Below are 20,652 nucleotides of genomic sequence, written 5' to 3'. Positions count from 1 at the left end.
TTGAAATGGCTGAACCAAATGAGCTCTAGTATGTCAGAGCTTTGTGGTCCCTTCAAACCAAGAGGCCCAGGGCTGGTCATTAAAATGAGCTGGAAAACTGCATTTTCCCATTTCCTCTGGGTTTGGGTGGAGGCTCTGTGATGTAAATCCAAGAGAATGAGAGCTCTGTTCTTCTCTGCATCACTTTATGGGATTGTGATTCAGCTCAGTGTCCAGAGATGACCAGCTGCTGAGGACGATCTCATCCATTAATGCAGAGGCAGCAGAAAGCCCACACTGTTATGGAAAGGTCATAGAAGTGATTCCCAGACAGTGTGTCTCCGTCACCAGTCATGCATCCTGCAGAAATGCCTCATTCTTCATAAGAGATTTTGAATAGTAGTATTCGAGTGTCTTGAGAAACCAAATGAATACGTAATATGAAAATATGCTGCCCTTTTGGGATAAATGGTCATTGAAGATCTCCACCTCTGAGTCTTCTGTCTCACCTCAGAAAAAAGGATTCAAAGTGTCTGAATTTTATTTTAAAGAGTTCCTTAATGAGACAATTTGTTGTCAGGATAAATAATGCATCACTTAATATGCAAACCCTCCTGCTGCGTCCTACATCCGAGTAATAATGTTGCTCTGCAGGGTTCAGATTGGAATTTAACAGAAGCGACTGGCCCAGTGTCAGTGTCTGGTATGTTAGTGGATGCTACACGTCACCACGCTTCACTTCGAAACTTCTAATTGGATGGCAAAGTTGAAGCAATTAGCGAAGTTCAAGGTTGGGTTGTCTTCTTAACTAATTAATTTCCATTTGTGCAGGAAAAGGAGCGAGACAAACGGGAGAAGGACAAGGAGGGCAAGGAGAAGGACAAGAAGATTGTGAACGGTCATGTTTTTACACCAGTCAGCTCAAACCACACCACCCAGTGCTCCCAGTGCAATAAAGGTTTTAATGGCAAGGATGCGTTCCATTGCACATGTAAGTAACTTTGTTTTTTTTTTCCTTTTTGTCTTGTTGGTTTTCTGCAGAGTTGCTGTAGCTTTAAATTATATTAAATCCTAATAACCTTTAATTATTTTATTAGAAGATTTTAATTTCTTATCTGAAAGCACACTAAGCTGCAAGTCGTTTCTGAAAGACGATGCTGAACATAAGGAGAGGAAATGAAAAGATTTCACCAATAAATCCAGGAATATGCATGTTTGAATATGTTAGTTTATGTTTCTTCTCGTCTTTGTCTCTCAACAACCATTCATCCGATCCACTTCACACTTGCTATGTGTGTTACTGAGAACCTAAGTAAGAGCGGTGCTGAGTCTAAAGTTGTTTTGATTAGCAGTTCTCATTGTTTGGCTAAAAGCACAGACTGTATGTAAATGATGGACCACACGTCTATGAAATTACCCAGTAGTCTCTGGATTATGAATTTTGAGGCTTCATAGTTGGTACACACTTGTTTTAAAAAGCCTGAGGTGACCATATTAGGATTAAAAGAGTCAAGTTGTCAGCTAACGCTAGCTATCTCGGTTAGCAAGCTGCATTCCCAAACAAACAGGCACAAATGGCTGCTAAGTTGGTGCTGAGGAGCAGAATTATACAGTGTAGAATTTCTCCTGCCAAAAATGTAGCACAGACTTCTTTGACGGCTGTACCACAAAGCAGGCCGTGTTATTTGTCAGATAATTTTGTTAAAAACTGGCCTAGCAGACAGCTGCCAGCCAAAGCTGTACATGTCAGCGCACCTGTCAATTAAACCAACTTAATATATCAACTTGCCAATTTAAATTAGTTAATTTGAAAAATAAAATAAGGTGTTCACTTTGTAGCTGAAGTTGGGCATTTTAAAATGAGAGTCTGTGTGGAGTGATTCTCGTTTAGCGGTAGCATCTGGGGTTGCTGCTTGGCTAAAAGTTGTTTTGTGTTACCAGCGTTGTGCCCCCTCAGCTGAATTCTACTGATATATTTCAGCTATAAGTTACATTAATTCAAGCTATTTGGTAATAAAAAAAAAGGTAAACACCTGTATCACTGCTAAGTTAATGCAATGCAAGCTCAATTTAATTATTTGGTTTACAGTAGTTTAGTGTTTTTATAGCAATCATGGTGACCGGCATGACTGAAGTTGACAGTGAGCAAATGGTTAAGAGGTTATTTGGCACCTTTTGCAGGTAGTTCTAAAGCAGGACCCTGGTTGAAATTTTTAAAACAAACATAAATGTATGGAGGATATCCTTGGTGGACTACAGCCTGCCTTATGTGTGATGGGACATGACACACATTTGTATAGCAAGAAAATAGTGTTTCTACGTCAGTTAAATGACACCTTTAGCAGTGACACAGACGCGTGTTCAGTCATTGTTTTCAGAGCAGTAAAGCTATGTTTATATCTGTTAACTTTCACAACAACTGATTTCCTGCGTGTGATGCATTTAGGTAATATCTCTAAATCATAGCTCATGAACAGGAACTGCATGAGTAGCAGAGGAGTCAGACCCTACAGTAGGTCAAGTCAGTTTACTGTAAAGGCTCTGTGTTTACATTTAGGCACTAAATGAAAAGATTTAATTTAAAGAAAAAGTAAATTAGAATTTCTTTATTTGATTATAAAGGACAGTGCAAGAAAACATGAAACACCAACTGAACTTTATATTAGCAGTTAGTTGTGCAGCTGCAGCGAAACTCCCCAAAGAGCTACTTCTAATGCAACCCAGTCAGACTTTGATTACAGACAACAGAACTGGTTTTTTGCATTGTTTTTTACTGGAGCGGCAGAGGCAGCCCTAAAGAGGTTCTAGTTTATTGCACAAGTCTTTGGCGCAAGCCCAGAAAAAGCCTAAAAAGGAGAAACAAGCTCTGCGATGGATCACAGCAGACCTCTTGGCCACAATCTGCCTCAGATGCTTCAGACTGGCAAAAACAGCCCCTGTTGTATTCAGTCAGTCTGGTTCACATTGTTAGAGCCACAGACAGTGAGGGAGGTTTGTACTCTGGCTAGTGTCCATTCAGCAGAGGAATACAGTGATCCTTTGTCTCAGATTAGCTGGTCTTATTTGAATGTCACCAAAAAGCAGTAAAAAACCTAATAAAATCCAGAGGCATGTAAAAAAAAATATCACTGCAGGAAATCAAGGTGCTTTGATAATCATGCAATCTTCTACTTGCTAATATTTTTACAGTGAGACATTTTCAGGCGATAGCTCCCTGCCCTGACAGTGTTGCTGCCTTTCTGACTCGTGCAGCGCTATTTTCTCACCCAGACTAAAAGCGGCTGTTGAAGTAATCCCAGGAACGGAAATGTTGCACTGTATGCATTCTAGCTTGGGTGACTAGGTCTGATAGTGCGTTTGTGGGTTTCACATGTGTGTTGAGTGGACTTCTGTCTCCTGGAAATATGCCCGTATGATTAAATCCTGATCAGCCACCATTTTTTTCCCTCCTTGATGTGAGCATTAAAAATAAAGAGCGAATATTAGGAAAAACTGAGAATTTGAGTTTAGTGGACAGATCAGCCTGTAGAAGAGGTCAAATGTCAGCAATCTAAAACCATGACTTTGTTCTTAAATGGTGATTCGAGAATGTTTACATGATTTAAATTTTCCCATGCAATTCGGTGGTGACGTGCGTGTGTGTCATATCTGTTTTTTTCCCCCCATCGTCCACGAGCAGCATTACCCCTCGATTGCATCACATGCTTTGCTCCAGTCTGGCTTTCATTAGCAGGCTGGTGGAGTTTCCTGGCCGGCTATGAAAAACCAGTCAGATTTTCTAGCCCCCACTTTTCCGCACACCCTCACATGCCCCACCACCACCACCATCAGGCTAACAGTATTCACTCCTTCTTTTCTTTCCAGACTGCAATGCTTCCGTCCACAAGGGCTGCAGAGACAGCCTGGCTGTTTGTGCCAAGGTGAAGATGAAGGTACAGCTTCCTCGCAGTTACTCCTCCACCGATTCTGTAGTACTCTGCTGTCCCGAAGCCAATATCGATTTTCTTTTCATTTATGCTTTTTCTCACCGTTTCTCTGCTTAGTTGCCCAACCAGCAGTTTGCGGTACCAGATTCGAGCTTGTTTCCTACAGTAACGATGAGGAACAAACGTGAGTGTGAAACCAGCTCAAGATTGCCTACACAGTTGTCACAGCCTGTAATTATTTGCAGATTTATCGCCAAACTTCTCTGATCCCCTAATAAGAGGAGATTGAAGGGTTTTTGTGCACATTTATTTTGTTCTGATAATTACTTACACTAAAGTTGGCAAAAAGTGTAGCTTTTATCTACACACCGTGACAGAGTGCTTCTTTGGGGTTGTTCTTAGGACCAGAGCTCAAAGTGTTGCTCCTAGAATATTCAGCCACACTCACACACACACATACACATAAATATGATTTAAACAGATTTAAACTGTTAAATTAGTCAAAGGACAAAACCTTTTTTCCTTTGAATAGAGAAGCTTTGTGCTGTCCGCTTGCTCTGAAGTCTCCTAATAAATTATGTCTAAGAAGGTAGACAGTCTGTGAGGAGAGAAAAAGATGGACTGTATTTGCCAAAATACAGTCTTAAAACCATTGCTTTTACCTGTCAGTGATTTAGCTTTTTAAATTTAGCATTTGGAAGCAATGACTTGTCATGAAACCGAGGTTTCTAACTATACCAGAGGCCCCAAAAAGTCAGGATAAGTTAGGATCTCCTGCTGGTTTTGAAAAGTGTTCAGATTATTGTTGTAATCTAAGTTTGCTCTGGTCCAGCTGGTGGGACAAAGGAACGCCCCTGGTCGGCCATCTTGCCCCCTGAGGACCATTCCACCTTAATGATCCCATCACGGAGACACACCAACATCATGACTTTCACAGGAAACAACCTCTCCAAGAGTCTCTCAATAAGCAACATTGCTGGGTGAGCTGATCTGTGTGTGTGTTGGAGTGAAATGTTTCTGTACTTAATCTAATTTCATTTTTAATAGTTTAGTTTTTAATGCATTATTTGACCCCTGTACAATGTGTTTAAACAGATACACATAACTGTGTATGGCCTGTTACAAAGACAACATTAATAACGTGAATTTTATTATCGTGTCTCCATTCAGTCCGGTGTTTGACGAGATGCCCATTAAAGGTCTGCGGTATCTCTCTCAGTCCACCGACTCGCTCAACAGAACCAACCAGGTCACAGAATCCATGGAATCACTTACTGATGAAGGTTAATAAAGGCACACACACACAAATTCATTTTCCACATTTTTTAATTTAAGCTAGTTTAATGTGAAAAAAATAATTACTTTTTTAAAAATAAATAAATGATTAATGCATATACTGCACCGAACAGAAACTTAATGTGGTTTATCCAAACCTCTCACCTGTAGATTATCGTATAAATGGAAGTTAGTTTTATTAATTCAGGCTGTGTTGTTGACTCAGGAACAGAAATGATGGATGGGCAGCTGATGGGGGAGTTTGAGGCCGAGGCCAAAGAGCTGGAAGCAGACTCGTGGAGTTTAGGTGTGGATCAGCAATACCTGCAGCAGCTGGACAAAGAGCTGGTGAAGAGACAAGATGTCATCTACGGTAATCACCACATATAATACTCACTGCAGTAACTTTGATTAAACGTAATTTAATCTGAAGATGGTTACTGGCAAAGCAAGGAAAGGTAATAGTTTCTTAAATGGAGTAGCAACATTTTTAATCAAGCTCATTCTTGGCCTGGTTTCCTACATTTCTGTGTGTCAGCTAGTAAGGAAGCATCTAGTAAAAGTGGACCAATGTTATTTAAAGCAGACAAAAACTCGAGAAAGGAGGTAACGCCTTTAAGCCCAGGATTAACAGTGTTAGATAAAATAAAAATGTCACTGCTGTTTCATCTGTGTCATTGTTATTTTCATGCCTGATGTACTTTGTTTAAGGGTGAACCTACAGTATTTTAATTGGGCCCCACTTAAGGACTTTCTCCTGAATTTTCTTCAGTTGTATCTACCAGGCTCTGTGATCTAATATGGCTTTTTTTTACCTGATTGAAATGTGCACTGAGATACTCTTAATGCGCCTGAGCTGATTTGAATCTATTTGTAGTCAAATTTTCTTCGTATTCCTTTTACACGAGCTATGCAGTGACCCCTACCACTGTAGTTGCAGATCAGTTGCAAAGTTATGAACTCTATAAAACTCTGTGCACCTCTGATACGGGGAGGGTATAGATGTATTTGAATAGCAGGTGGTGTATGCTGGTGGCTGTCATTTCAGCTTATTGTGCACCTCCAATTTTCTTTTGGGTACCTGCTGGAGGCATGAGTCTCTGCAGGCATCTTATGATACATGAGTGCAGGGATTCCCAGATGGCACAGATTGCTGCAGCAGTTTGAAAATATGAGAAAGTCTGCAGAAAACGTTGGAAAAACCTCCATAACCACTTTGTTAGCGACTACTTCTTTTCCTGTTCCACCAGTGAAGCTGTTCTCTTTCTGAGCTGTGAAACCTGTTATTTAGGAGAATCATGCAGGGAATCACATACAAGTGGAAATGGCGATGGTGCTGATGTTATATGTCAGTGACTATAACGGAGGCTTAAGTGTCATTTCCCTTCATGTCCTGCAGAACTGATGCAGACAGAGATGCATCACGTTCGGACGCTGCGCATCATGTCAGAAGTGTACAGCAAAGGCCTGCAGAAGGAGGTTCAGCTGGAGCAGCAGATGTTGGAGAAGCTCTTCCCCGTTCTAGATGATCTACTTGAGCTCCACACACAGCACCTCCTGCGCCTCCTGGAGAGGAAAAAGGAGAGCCAGTTAGAGGGAAGAGTCTTTGAAGGAGGCTTCATCATCAGCAGGATAGGGGACATCCTGGGTAGCCAGGTGAGAGGGGGCAGGGGCTGGTTCAAAATTCATTTCTATTCTTTACAGCTGATTTAACACAAGCTGGTTTTACAGAAAACCTAAAAGGTAACATGACTGTTTATTTTACAGAAACGAGAGCTTTTTCTGAAAGGTTATCGACAGAATGCATGTGTGTTCATGGCTGTTATGAAAGGCCTAATGTTGGTTTTTTTTGTTCTCGTCTAAGTTTACACCTCCAAAGTAAATTTACACAATCTCTGAGTCAAATATTGCTCCCACAAATCCCAAACATTTGTCTCAACTCACGTTTGAAGTTCTGAAGCTTTGAAAATAATGTTAGCTTTTTAACCTTTATTTATTTCTGCTCTACCAACATTAGTTTTTGTGTGCTTACATCTGTCAACTCCTTCTCTAGTTTTCGGGATCAAATGGTGAAAGCATGAAGAGGGTTTACGGAAGATTCTGCAGTCGCCACAACGAAGCTGTTAACTTCCACAAGGACCTTCTAACCAAAGACAAACGCTTCAAAGCGTTCATCAAAGTAAGCGTCAGGCTTCTCTCGTGGATTTATCAAGTGTCTGTCACACAGCAGACGAACTTTCCGGAGAAGTCTCTTTTCATGCTTTTTGATGAAAACACATTTTTCTTCAGGATGTCTGGCTTTCCAGACACGATTGTGTTTGTTGAATAGAGTTCTGACATTGTTTTCTCTTGTATGGAAGTGCTTGAAGTAGCGTTGAACAAAGAGCTTGTTCTTATTCTGTGTTGCTTTCCTTTTAGTTGTATTATTTTGCATCTGCAGTTCATTTCAATCAGGGCATGTGCCGGAGACATTTGAATAAAAGCTGTATTACCCTCGAGGCAGTTTATTTTTATTATAGAAACGCCAGTGCTCGCCGTCATAAACAATAACAATAAACACCCTCTCAAGTACTACTGCTGTATTGTTCTACGCCAAATGAGTTTTGCAGCTTCTCGCTGGTTATGTGAGACCCTGCCACCTGTTGTGTGTGGGCATGTTTTACTAAAAGCACCTCTTGTTTATTCTTTCAGAAAAAGATGAGTAGCAGCATTGTGCGGAGGCTTGGCATCCCAGAATGCATCCTTCTTGTGACCCAGAGGATAACGAAGTACCCCGTGCTGATTCAGAGACTGCTGCAGCACACTAAAGGTTATTTTCATGTTGGCCTTTTTTCACTGTTTTTACTTTGTCTATAAAACTGGTAGAAACAAAACCAGTTCCTTGTTAATGATCAAGGAACTGGCCTCCCAGCCCATTGTTCCTTCAGTGGGCTGGTTTCAGTCATTATGCAAATGTACTGTTCATAAGATTGGGGAATCGTGCAGTCAGGTCACTTGGATACGTGACGAAACGTTTCTTCCACTGACGTTACGTCCAGATGAACAGAATCAACTTTTGGGGATTTACTTACCTGCATGATTGAGTATGCATCAAGGCCCTAATGTATTTACTACCCTTAAATATGTTAATGGTAGCTGCTTCAGTCGGTTGACCTGGTTATTTCCATTGTCGCTTATAAAGTCTGTGGTCTGGTCACCGCGTTCCTACAAGTTTACTTCCTATGTGGATGCTGCTTAAATCTTAATTCTAAATTTCACTAAGTTTCACTTAGTGCAGAAAAAAATGTGTGAATTTAAAGTTGGAGATTTAAGCAATATAATTAAGTCATTTTTCCCATTTCAGTTTTGGCTTTTTTAATTTTAGAACTTTTCACAAACCAAATACAATATTTTCTTTACATCATTCTCTATGATTTATATATTTATTTAGAGAGTTTATCTACAGTAATATTTATCACATCACCTTTATCCTGAGAATAGAAAATAAACTCCTGGAGTACCTCATTATTAATATTTTTCCTGACAGCATTCGGCTCCGCTCGTACACTGAAAAGCCGCCCACAGCAGTGTGCCGTTTGTTTTAGGAAACATCCTGAAAAGTACAATTTCTCGCACACAGTTTCATATATTTTGAGAAAAATGAGACATGTGCTGGATGGATGTTTATAGGATAATAGATCAAGCACACTTTGAGGAGCTGGAATATTTCACACCATATTTATATCTGATTTAAAGCAGCTCTCATCAGCTGGCCTCCCACTGTGTGCATTCTCTCTAATCCCTCCCCAAAGCCTGTTTATAGTTCTATGTGGGATGGGGGAGCTCTGCCTTAATCCCCAAGGTGCTTTAAGAAGAGTCTCTCCTGCCAACTCTGATATGTACTGAGAGGAAATAACACAGTAGAGTCACAGTTTGAGATTATATTTTCTTGCTTTGGAGCACAGACATACAACGCAGGAGGAAAATATTCCACTTTAGGGAAGGATGTTGCATGCTGAGCCTAAAACTCAAGAGTGTTATATAGAGTACAACAAGTGTGCATTCGGGACAGTTTGACTGGGGTTTTCCTCACTTTGCAGACTTAAAGGACACTCGTGACTTTGCTGTAATCCTTAGAGTACCCCAGCGGAGACTCCATGTTTCCTGACTCATGGCAGACCCTGATATTTTACTCCTTTGTTGTTATACTTTAAAAAACAAAATCCCAGTACTTTTCTATAAATAAATGTTAAGCTTGAGTCACTTGACAGTGACTCAGCCGCTGTCAAGTTAATCAAGGCTTTTATGTGCGCACTTTATTTAGATAACCAGATGGCTTTTGCAGCTACGCTGATTAAAAATGTATTTCATTAGAAATAATTCCATCCTCGTTCTCTTTCCTGCTGAGCATAAGCTGAAACTGATATGTATTGGGTGTGTGTCCACTGCATGAGTCTATCGCCAGCAGCTAGTTAGCAGATAATGCAAAGGAAGCGGTATCAGTCTTCTTGTCCAGTTTGCTGCAAAGAAAATAAGTTAAATATTTGGATTTGTAGAGTAAGGAGCATCGGAGCATTTTGTAAAAGAGAAAATGTAATATACACATACAGTGGGTGCTCTTATGGCTTGAGTCCCCTTAGAGTAGAGGGTCTAATTCAGCCCACAGGTTGGCTTTGCGAAGTCATCAATTACTACGGTTTGTGATTTGTGGTGTGCACATGAAGGCATAAGTACAGGGGAATGAAAAAGTCTAGATAGCTAAAAAGTTTTTCTAGGTCTAAACAAGTTATTCTGTCTGTCCGTCCTTCCATCCAACCATTTTCTTCCACATCAGGGGTGACGGACAACCATTCGCATTCACATTCACACCTATGGCCAATTCAGACTCACCAGTTACCGTAACTCCATGTGTTTGGACTGTGGAAGGAAGCCAAGTATGTGGAAAAACCCACATGGGGAGAACATGCAAAATCCATACAGAACGACATATTTATTTTAATCATCGAGTAAAACACTATTGTTTCTTAATCACAAATATCTGTACATTTTGTGCTTTTCAGGCACGATCTCTAAATTGTTCTGCAGCGTTCTCCAAAATTATCAAAACATCAAACGGCTTTAACATCTTAAATGATGTTAAAGCTACACTGAAGGTATTCTGGCTCCAAGTATTGCTCGAACATCTTACTAAGAAACTTAATGATCATTTTAATTTGCTATATACATACTGTAAATGAAGGTTTTTCATTAGACATGTACAAGAATTAAAAACAAACTAGAAAAATTTGCATTTCCTGGGAAAATGCTGTGTGGATGCCTTAACGCTGAAGATGTCTGCTGAAAAAAGCTGAAAAAGTTGAAAAAACGTTGCCCTGAGCAGGATTCGAACCTGGCACTTCTGGTCTCAAGGCGGCTACTCATCTCACAGAGCCAAACTCATTCTCACAAAGAAGAGGTGGAGAGACTGACAATTCTGCTGAAATGAGCAGAAGCTGCTGAGAATTGTGCTGATGGGAGGTGAAAAGGCTAAAAATTTTGCAGAAAAGGGGTGAATCAGCAGAATTTCTGCTGAAAAGAGGTAAAGAAGCAAAAAGTTTCGCTGAAAAGAGATGAATCAGCAGAATTTCTGCTCAAGAGTTTTTTCTGAAAACAGCTGAGATTTGTGCTGATAAGAGGTGAAAATTCTGCTGAAAAGAGTTCAATCAGCAGAATTTCTGCTGAAAAGAGGTTTTTGCTGAAAACAGCTGAAAAAGCTGGTATTTGTGCTGAAAAGTGGTGAAAAAACTGAAATTTGTGTTGAAAAGAGTTAAAAAAGTTTAACTGTTAACTGAAAGAAATGTTGCTATAAGCGGGATTTGAACCCGGGCCTCCCAGTCTGAGAACGGATGCTCATCTCACTGAGCTAAAACACAGGTCAACCCGGCAAGGAAAACCAGTGAGGCCACTGATAATATGCAGAAATGGGCAAAAAATATTGCAAAAAAAATTTCAATATCTCAAAAAGTATAGAAGTTATGAGCACCAAAAGTCAAAGCCCGCATTAGCAGAAAGAGCAGAATTTTTTAAGATTTGAACGGTGAAAATAGAACAAAAACTGTGGGAGTAGTTAAGCGCCAAAAAGTGTACGGAAGCAACTAGAATAAAATAGTGGAATAAAGAATAAAGAGAAACAGGAACTCAATAGTGTGGATGCCCTATGAGGGCATCCACACAATTATAAGATGTCTTAGATGTCTCTATAATAATATGTGTGACTCACTGTGACCAGCTAATACCATAAAAAAGCTTTCAGTACTCTCTTCCAGTGAGTGTAAATGCAGCCACGGTTAAAATACTGAAATGAGAAGTAAAATGTCACTTCATCGTCTGCCGCACTTAAACGCCACCTGTCTGAGCCGTTCAGGGTTAAGTGTGTTAGATTGGAGTCATTAAACTACCAAATGTAACGGTGCTCCATTTTTGCTTCAGCTGGTTTAAAATCACATTCCTATGGTAATCTCTTGTAGAATAAATTTTCTAAAATCTTGTCACACGTCTAACACAGAGAGCGACGAAGACTACTTTGACCTGACGGAGGCTATTCGACTCGTGAAGGAGGTGATAGCGGCGGTTGATAGCAAGGTGAACGAACACGAGAAAAGACGGCGCCTGAAGGAATTTCACGGCCGTATGGACAACAAGTCGATTATGATGATGAAGAACGGGCAAATTTTCGCCAGGGAGGATCTGCTTAGGAGGCGGCTGATCCACGATGGAGCGCTACAGCTGAAAAACACCCAGGGAAGATTAAAGGGTGAGGAGTTGGGGATGGGAAATTTGTTAGTCTTTTTAGGGTCTAACATTTCGATGTATTTAAACTAATCCAACAACAACTGATTTTCTTCTGGTCGTCTTCCAGAGGTTCATGCTCTGCTCCTATCAGACGTCTTCGTCTTCCTCCAAGAGAAAGACCAGAAATATGTCTTTGCCATGCTGGTAGGTCATCTCTTTCCCTCTCCTTTGCCCTACAGTTATGAAGAACTCATGAGTGCTGCCAGAGATGATGCTGTCATATTTTCCTCTCCCACTGTTGTTGCTGTTAGCAGGAGCTGCCCTTCTTAGCTATCCCATTGTGAAATAATGCCTGCCTCTTGCTAGCACGTTAGCTGCACCTAATAAAGCTTATCTGGCCCTGGGCTCCTTAACCCAGCTGTGATAAATCATATAGGTTTGAGTTGTTTTTTCCATGTTTACAGGACTCACAGCTTCATGGCATGCCACACTCTCTCTCCCTCTCTCACACTCGCAGGAATGGAAACAGAGGCAGGCTGGTGGCTTAATAATCACATCCATCAGTAAAAAAGAAAAAAAAGCCTGCAATGTTTGAGTTGGAGCTGTTGACATTAGAAAGGGGAATAACATGTGGTTTGAAATGGATGGCAGCCATGTGGAGAGGGTTTGTTTTTGAGAGTATAGGCATCAGTTCTGTGGATCAACAAGAGTACATGCAGCTACTGTAGCAGGTCGTAGATCATCACCACCTTTACAGGAACACAGACCTGTAGAGCTAAAAGAGAATGGATGATAGTAAATAAACAAAAAGACGAGGAGAATCTAAATGTTTTCAGCTGAAACATTTGGAGCTTTATTACCAAACCTGCATATTATAGATTTGGCTCCATATTTTTGTGTTACATATATTCAAACTGCTGTTACTTAGTAACAGTGATTAAGACAGGGGAGTATTGCCTTGCCTCTGTCAAAGGCCTGAACAACTCAAAGCTGAGAGGTTTGACAAAAGCATAAAACAAGAAGGAAAAGCAAAAGATCTTTCGTCATATTTGCTTTAACTGTACAGCACAACCTTCCGCTGTGACAATGGCTCCAAAATTTAAACCTGCTTTTACTTCATTACTCTGGGGCTGGCCTCAAAGATGCTCTCTTCTGTCCGTGGCTCCATATCTTTGCTGGAATGACGATTCAAACATCAAAATGACAGCAGAAATGATCGACTTTGAAAGCAGAAATTGTCTCTTAGGAAATTGTTACACACTCAGTAAATACACCTCAGCTTTCTATTTTGTTGCATTCAGTGCTCTTAGCTTGCTGGCGCACAGATGTGGTGGCCATGCTCTATTCTATCTAGTGTGATGTGTGCATCATCACCACAGCTTGAAGCTGGAAGCCCAAAAATAAACAAAGCTAAAGTGCTTTTTTCTCATGGGTTGATGGGAAAAAAAGTTACATAAACTGCACAGGAATGGTAGCCATTGTAGTTCAAACTCACATGTAATTGGACAAATTAGCAGCATGTTAAACACTTTCAGTCAGTGACTCCCTAAAGCTTGGAACCAATGATCATCACACAGAAAAGACTTCCTCTGAAATATTTTTCCTGGTTTCTGTCTTGTCTTCAGTTGGGTTTTTGTTTTTGTGTTTTTGGAGTCCTTCTGCTTGGTTGCTTTCCTTTGCTATGGAAAGGATCCTGTGATCATCCACTACTGCTCTCTTCTGTGGACATCAAGGCCTTTTTATGTAGCTGTGTGTTCTTTTTTTTCCATCCACACGTAACAAAGCTCTTGATCTGGTCTCTTGTAATGTTCCCCCTCTTTCTCTCTGTGATGCGTTAGTTTTGCTTTTGCAGCTTAAAGATAGTATTGCGAGCTCTTCTGGGTTGCATATTGTGGGATTTCTGAATGCAAATGCCACATCTAAATCTCCAGACCTTTTATCGGTTTAACTGACAAAGAAGTGTCTGAGAAATAGCCCACATAAGTTCCTGCAGACTGACGGCTGTTGATAAAGGCTGCAGTTAGCAGTTATTGCAGTATTTTTGGTGAAAGTATCCAATTAAAGGTGACAATTTGCATTTATGTTTAGGTGACTGATGTAGGAATGCATAGAAGAAGAAGAGAAGAAGAAGAAAGTGTGTACATTATTGTACTTTATTGAGCCCCGTGGGGAAATTGCTCTCTGCATTTAACCCATTCACTCAGTGAAGCAGTGGGCAGCCATTGGGCGCCCGGGGAGCAGTGTGTAGGGACGGTACCTTGCTCAGGGGTACCTCAGGGTAGCTGTTAAGGGGAATCGAACCCCTGACCTTCCGATCATGGGGCAACCACTCTACCTACTGAGCTATCCCTGCCCCCTCTTCATGTTGAATGTGGAGTATTTTTAGTGCAAACTCAATCTTTCTGTTCCACTTGTTGTGCTGCATCAACAACATTTTTTCCCCTCTAAAATACTTGATTTGGTTTAAACTGTAGAACGTGTGCTGTGGATTTTCTTCCTATTGTTTACAATGTAGTCACACCAGGAAGACAAACACACAGGAAAAAAACACAACCTATTCTTTAAACCTCAGACAAGTGGTTGGAGAAAAAATGTAGGGATGTGGTTACAGCTTTGGAGTTTTACTAGTTTGAAAAGAAATGATGGAGTGGTTTGTGGTGTACTAAAATGTGCTTTACAGTGTTGGCACTCTTAAGAATGCAAGGTTAGCAGAGGCTCTGTGAATCAGCCGACAGCCATGATAATCATAAAATTAGCCAGAATGTCAATTTGGCTTCTTCTTTTCTCTTTATTCCATATTTTTTCATTCTCCCCTTTGTGTCTGTGATCCCTATCCATCCCTTTGTCTTTGTTTCTCTTACGCTTTTCTCCTGTAATTATCCTTTTTCCTCCTCTGCTTTAGCCCACCCTTCTTCCTGCCTTTTCCATCCTCTTCCCTGATCCTCACCATTTGTTTTCCCTCCACCCCCTTTCCTCCCTCCTGGCCCTCCCCTTATCATCTCTCCTCTCTCTTTTTTTTCCTTCTCTTTTTTCATTCTCCTCCCATGTTGCCTCTCTCCCTGCAGGATCAGCGCTCCACCGTGATCTCCCTCCAGAAGCTGATTGTCAGGGAGGTCGCTAACGAAGAGCGCGGCCTCTTCCTCATCACGGCAGGCATAGAGAAGCCGGAGATGATGGAGGTCCTGGCCAGCTCGAAAGACGAACGCAACACCTGGATGCAGCTCATCCAGGAAGCCATGCAGTCTATGTGAGTAGAATTCATGTCAGTGTTTTTATTTTAAAACATATGAAGACTAAATATATTACTGTACTTGACACACAATTATTTTTGCATCTTGTAATCTACATGTAAGAGCAAGCTTAGACCCCGATCTTTTCTGGTTTACCATAACCTGCAACCTCTTCCGCAGAAGAAACTCCACTGTGCTTTACATTAAGGGCTCTGTCTCTCAGAGTTCATCACCCGTCCATCTGTGATGTAAACCACGAGTTAGACCAAGCCCAGTTCTGTGGACAGAGCACTGTGCTGTCAGGAGGAGTAGCACTACTCTACCTGGGGATAGGATGTACTCAGGGACAGTCTAATGCTGGTTTGGCTTCAAGGACAGCTCGCTATAAGCAGAGGATTATTTGAATGCAGCCAGTGGGAAGGAGAGAGATTAGGCACTCTGTCTCCTTCGCAGTCTGACTTCTGCCAAAACACAAATGGAGATCATGCTATTGGCAGAAATGAATTTTTTTTTTTTTTTAAAGGCTATGGCTTCTGTTTTTTTTTCTCTTGAACTAAAAACACCATGTGTTCATGTGCTTCAAACTTTTGGGACACTTGTCTGTTGTCCTGTGGGATGGAAGCTAATGGTTATTTTCATGACTTGTCTTTTTAAGACGAGAAATCTGTAAAATGTTGCAAATTAATGAAAATGTTTCGGAATACTGTTTTTAAGTTTTTAATTACCAAAACTTTAGTGAATAATTTAACTCCAGTTAATTGATTAAACACTTGTACACTGTAAGTGATGTAGATTTCTGGTTGTTTGTTGGTCTTTAATCCTGTCTAATTTATGGGATGTTGTACATCATCTTTATTTTCTTTATTGGACAGGGACAAGGATGAGGATGAAGGGATTCCCAGTGAGACAGAAGATGACAAGAGACAGCTAGAGACTAAAGCAAAGGAAATGAGAGGTGAGAGAAATCTATTAAATTTGTTTGTATGATAGCAAGCACACACACACATTTGCCTGAGATTTCTCACTGTTTGTCTTTGTGTCTTCCTGTCTGTCTGTCTCTGCTGGTCAGAACTGTTGAGGCAAAAGGATACAGAAATCATGTCTCTGCTGGAGGAGAAGGTGCGGCTTTTCAGAGGGATGTGGGAGGGCGTGAGCCCAGGTGAGGAGGCCTGTCGGCAGGTCCAACCTTTCTTCAGGTCACCCTGCAGCCTGGAGCCGCCTGGGGGGGCGTCCATCATGAAAGATGCCCTGCAGGAAGGTAAGAAAGACGGGTTTCTAAGATGTGTGCTGTGGATGCGTCATTCATTGAATATACTGAGAAATAAATTTGAATGAACGAAAAAAAACACAGTGAGAGGCTTGTATACTAACATTGTTACACATTGTTAGTATGTGGCATGTGTCATTGCTGCTTTATGAACATAAAGTACATCTTACACATGTTATCCTGTTTACGTTTTTAAATTTTATCATCTAGGCAAACTTAAAAGATTATAAGAAAGGTATGTAAAAGATTGAGTGGGTAAGTGCGATATCCTGAAGTTGTGTTTTTAAGCCTTAAACGAAGCGTTTTCGGCTCCTCAATCAGGATACCTATGGCCTAATCATGCCCAGCCCTTCATTCTCTGTTTTACTTTAAATGATACCACAAGTTAGAAAATAAACATCAGATATAAATCAGATTGCAATTACTTGCAAACCTTCAAACCTGTCACAGTGGTTGCAGTCGGTCTGAGTCAAATTGTAATTGTGTGGAGACAAGTTGCTTCCCACCAGGCAACCTGAGGGATTAATAAAGTTCTATCTTATCTTATCTTATCTTATCTTATCTTATCTTATCTTATCTTATCTTACCTGTGATCAAAACTGATCGCATGGTGACTGAGGATGTTGTACACTGCAACTACTTGCAATGAATCTCTGACAGCAAAAACATTCAATTGAATCAATGGGCAACCACTGATTTTTTTTTTTTCCTAGTTGGAAGGAGGGTTTCTTCCTATTTTTAACTCTGGTGTGACTGAGCTATTAGCATCCACTGTGGTGGGCGTCTGTCCTAGACATCGGGCAGACGTGCTTGTCAGATCCCCAAATCACCTCAACTGGCTCCTTTCGATGTGGAAATGTAGCAGCTTTTCTCTGAGCCCCTCGCAAATGACTGATCTCATCAACCCGTCTCTAAGGGACAAGCCACTCTGCCTTCGAAGAAAGCTCATTATCGCTGTTTGTATCCACAGTCTTTCGGTCACTATCCAAAGACCATGACCATAGGTGAGGATAGGGAGGCAGGCGGACCATTTTTTCCCTCTTAGTTTTTGGTCTATTCTCCTTTTAGTGAGGTTTGAGTTCTTAACACCAAAGCGGTCCTAACACTGCATTTGTAAATGACACCTTGAGAATAAAACAGGGTATTATAATATCTCATTGAAGAGAAAGCACTGACTCATTCATATGTATAGCTAATATCAATTATTAAGCAAAACTTGTGTCATGACATGAGGCATAAAGCCATCTGCTAAAAAAGCACCTTATTGTTTTTCATCGATTATTACATATGGACAGTTCTGCCCTCACTTTTCATAAAAAAGTTCTGATAAATTCTTTCCACCACACATTTTTGAGGCTGCAGGTGAAAAGGATACACTTAGGCAACCACATGGAAAAATTCACTGTAAAAAAATGTGAATTTCAGTACTTTTTGTATGTAAGGAGTTTATAAACAATTTGTATGTAAAGAAAACTTGTTTATTCATTTTAATTCTTCTGATGAGAGCCTACCGTGTTATTAATCCCTAAGGAAATGATGTAATTGAGTATGTAATGAGCTCAGTAGTTGGATCCCTTCATAGCCCGAGAGAGAGATTCAAGTGTATAGCAAACATTAAAGGAGTCGGGATGCGTTTTGAGATTTTACTCCAGCGCTTGTTGGTGCTTTGGCAGTGTTGTTCATCAAATGTGTTAGAAGAAAGCGGAGAGGTGAGCTCAGAGCAATTACTGTATCCTGTGTTAAAGGTATTGAAATATATGTATGTATAGCTTTCACTTTACTTATCATTTGCACTGCTTTATTTCAAGTGTATGGGTTTACTTTGGATTTTACATGATGCAGTCTAACAACAACATGCAGGGATTTTGCAGGTGCTGCAAACTCGTGAATTTTAAGATGATGTTTTCAAGGTTTGAAAAGTGCTTGGATTTTGGATTAAGTGCTTGAAACTGTATTTGCATTACTTTAATGGGGAATTGCCGTTTGAATATTAGACAGTTTGCTTTTTAATTTCCCCCAGGGATCAATAAAGTATTCTGATTCTGATTTTAAATAATTGAAAAGAATAAATTGGAGAAAGTTTAATAACGTTTTTTTTTCCATGTGTACCCTTTGAGAGATCAGTGGGTTGGAGTTTGTTATTCTAATAAGCATTAGCGTGAAAGCTGTAAATGCAAAAAAGATCAAGATCAGGAGAGTTTTAGCTCCTTCCTACAGTCAAAAATGGAAGCAAATGATTGCATAACCAATAATCAATCACAGTGTTTATTTAAAGAACTTTTAAATAACATTTTAGATATAATTAATGACCAAAATTCTCATGGACATATCCATCTGATGTCTGATATCTATTAGTTGAAATCAGGTAAGACCGCAACACAAATAAAATTTCTAGGATTATCCGCTTCCTATCTTTCCATTTCCGTAGACTAATGAGCGTGCTGGTTGGAAGGCCCTCTCCTTCATCATCTTCAGCATTCCTAACAGTGAACTGCAAACTCAGCAGGCTGTGGAGCCTAAATTAAGGCACCGTGGCCTTAACAGCAGTGCAACTGCATTGTCTGAACTGTAGAGAGGTTACATGAATAGTGTCATTGTGTTCTAAGAATTGGAAGCCAAAATAATTTAAGAGAGTTTGATCTGTTTTAAGGATTTTTACCAGTAAATGTGGATTTAAGACAATTTTGGACTTTTTACGGCCCATTGATGTCCTCTTGTAGCACAGTGACATCAAGCTTTGAGTAATAATGAAGTGAAACATTAATTTTGATTATGTATGCTGGGAAATCCTTACCGTTCTTAAAATGTAGTTGAATATGACTTGAATATGACAAAATGAAGAGAAAAGCTGAACCTGTTGTTGGTGTGTGTTCTTGTCTGTGAAGGAGCCGAGGAGCTTCGGTGGTCAGAGTGTGACTTGCGTAAGGAAACAGCTCCTTATTATTATTTAGTCCCGCTGCAGGCAAAGAGTGTTCCACAAAAATCTGGAGCTGGTTAAAAATACAAAGGATTTGTTTTAAAGTTTACAGGTTTGGTAAGTTTGTGACAGTTCAAAGAAAAACAGGCTGCAGCTCTAATGGCGGTTGGATGAATGAAGGAAAACTCCTGTAATGATTATAACTTTTCAAACTAGCAGTAAAAGTTTACCTACTCTACAGCACAATGTCTTTTTCACCTCGTCCTTGTAAAGCCTGGAGCAGTAATTGTCCTTATTTGATATGTGAATTGGCAGCAGTAATGTGATTTCTCCTCCTCAGGTTATTGTGTTTTACTGAGAATCTGCCAGACAGGAAAGGTCACAGTGTTGCATCAGTACACTGTATGCACACATCTTTTCAGAGTTTCTATACATTTCAAATTGCGAAGATGTTTAAACTTTTAGTGAAGAGGCTCTGTGGCGCTAATAGGTTGTCAATAGTTGCTTAGCAACAGGAGCCGGTAGCAGCCTGCCAGGATATATGGCTGCAGAGCTGAACTGTAACACAGTTAGCTGGATAATTCACTTACTGACCTGCACGCTGATGTTTCCTTCTGTGTGTGTCCGTGACAGTGGAGACGTTACAGACACTGGTGAATGGCAGCCTGGGCGGGGCCATGGCCAGCGTCCAGGAGGGAGGAGGTGGTGGTGGTGCGGGGCCGGTGTGTTTGCCCCGCAGGGCTGAGACCTTCGGAGGCTTCGACAGTCACCAGATGCACAGCAGTAAGAGTAAGTGTGCTGCTCTGAACATTTGTTGGTGTCTTTTTTCCTTTACGTTTTATTTTCTTCTTCTTCTTCTTCTTTTTTTTTAAACATTGTGCAATCCAGTGCAGGGAAACATGCTGAACCCCCACCTGCTTGTCAAGATAACTGCACCGACTTGGTGACTGGACTGCAAATGTGTAACAACACTGCTGAAAGCCAAAGCACAGTTTTTAAAAGTGGAATATTTCATTTTTCATCTTGAAACGGGGTTTTGGTGGTCATACCCACCTCTCCCCACAATTCCCCTGTTCAGAGCAGTTAGATAAAACATTTCAGACGGAGGCTTGGACAGCAGAGCTGGAGCTTCCTGAGGGAAAGGTGGCCTGGGGCGATATCTCTGAACTGGTGGCTTGCAAGCTGATAGTGTCGAATCCATTGAACCACAAGAGCTCTAAGAGGTCCAGATCTCTACATCGCTAGCATACCTGGAAAACTACAGCTAAACAATGATATTTTTGTCTGAGGGGGATGTCTCTTAAACAC

At 40.6% G+C, this 20,652-nt stretch overlaps 1 protein-coding gene across 5 annotated transcripts in view; it reads left to right on the top strand.

Moving 5' to 3' along the window:
- akap13a (A-kinase anchoring protein 13a) overlaps nucleotides 1–20,652 on the top strand; it is a 119,411-nt gene that overhangs the window by 87,951 nt on the left and 10,808 nt on the right. For all 5 annotated transcript variants that reach the window (XM_085419456.1, XM_085419394.1, XM_085419317.1 and 2 more), the window contains 15 exons: nucleotides 811–970; nucleotides 3,844–3,911; nucleotides 4,023–4,089; nucleotides 4,738–4,885; nucleotides 5,076–5,188; nucleotides 5,407–5,553; nucleotides 6,580–6,836; nucleotides 7,234–7,359; nucleotides 7,872–7,989; nucleotides 11,704–11,952; nucleotides 12,058–12,134; nucleotides 14,996–15,177; nucleotides 16,033–16,115; nucleotides 16,230–16,418; nucleotides 19,978–20,133. In XM_085419456.1, coding sequence (XP_085275582.1) covers nucleotides 811–970; nucleotides 3,844–3,911; nucleotides 4,023–4,089; nucleotides 4,738–4,885; nucleotides 5,076–5,188; nucleotides 5,407–5,553; nucleotides 6,580–6,836; nucleotides 7,234–7,359; nucleotides 7,872–7,989; nucleotides 11,704–11,952; nucleotides 12,058–12,134; nucleotides 14,996–15,177; nucleotides 16,033–16,115; nucleotides 16,230–16,418; nucleotides 19,978–20,133 — 2,140 coding nt within the window. The remainder of the gene's footprint in view (nucleotides 1–810; nucleotides 971–3,843; nucleotides 3,912–4,022; nucleotides 4,090–4,737; nucleotides 4,886–5,075; nucleotides 5,189–5,406; nucleotides 5,554–6,579; nucleotides 6,837–7,233; nucleotides 7,360–7,871; nucleotides 7,990–11,703; nucleotides 11,953–12,057; nucleotides 12,135–14,995; nucleotides 15,178–16,032; nucleotides 16,116–16,229; nucleotides 16,419–19,977; nucleotides 20,134–20,652) is intronic.

The sequence above is a fragment of the Rhamphochromis longiceps genome, linkage group LG1 (genome assembly GCF_057381845.1).
Source record: "Rhamphochromis longiceps isolate RC_006_pf linkage group LG1, R_longiceps_female_GT1.1, whole genome shotgun sequence".
NCBI classification, from domain to species: Eukaryota; Metazoa; Chordata; class Actinopteri; order Cichliformes; family Cichlidae; genus Rhamphochromis; species Rhamphochromis longiceps.
Note: the sequence above shows the minus strand (reverse complement) of the source record. Positions and strands in the feature narration are given on the sequence as shown.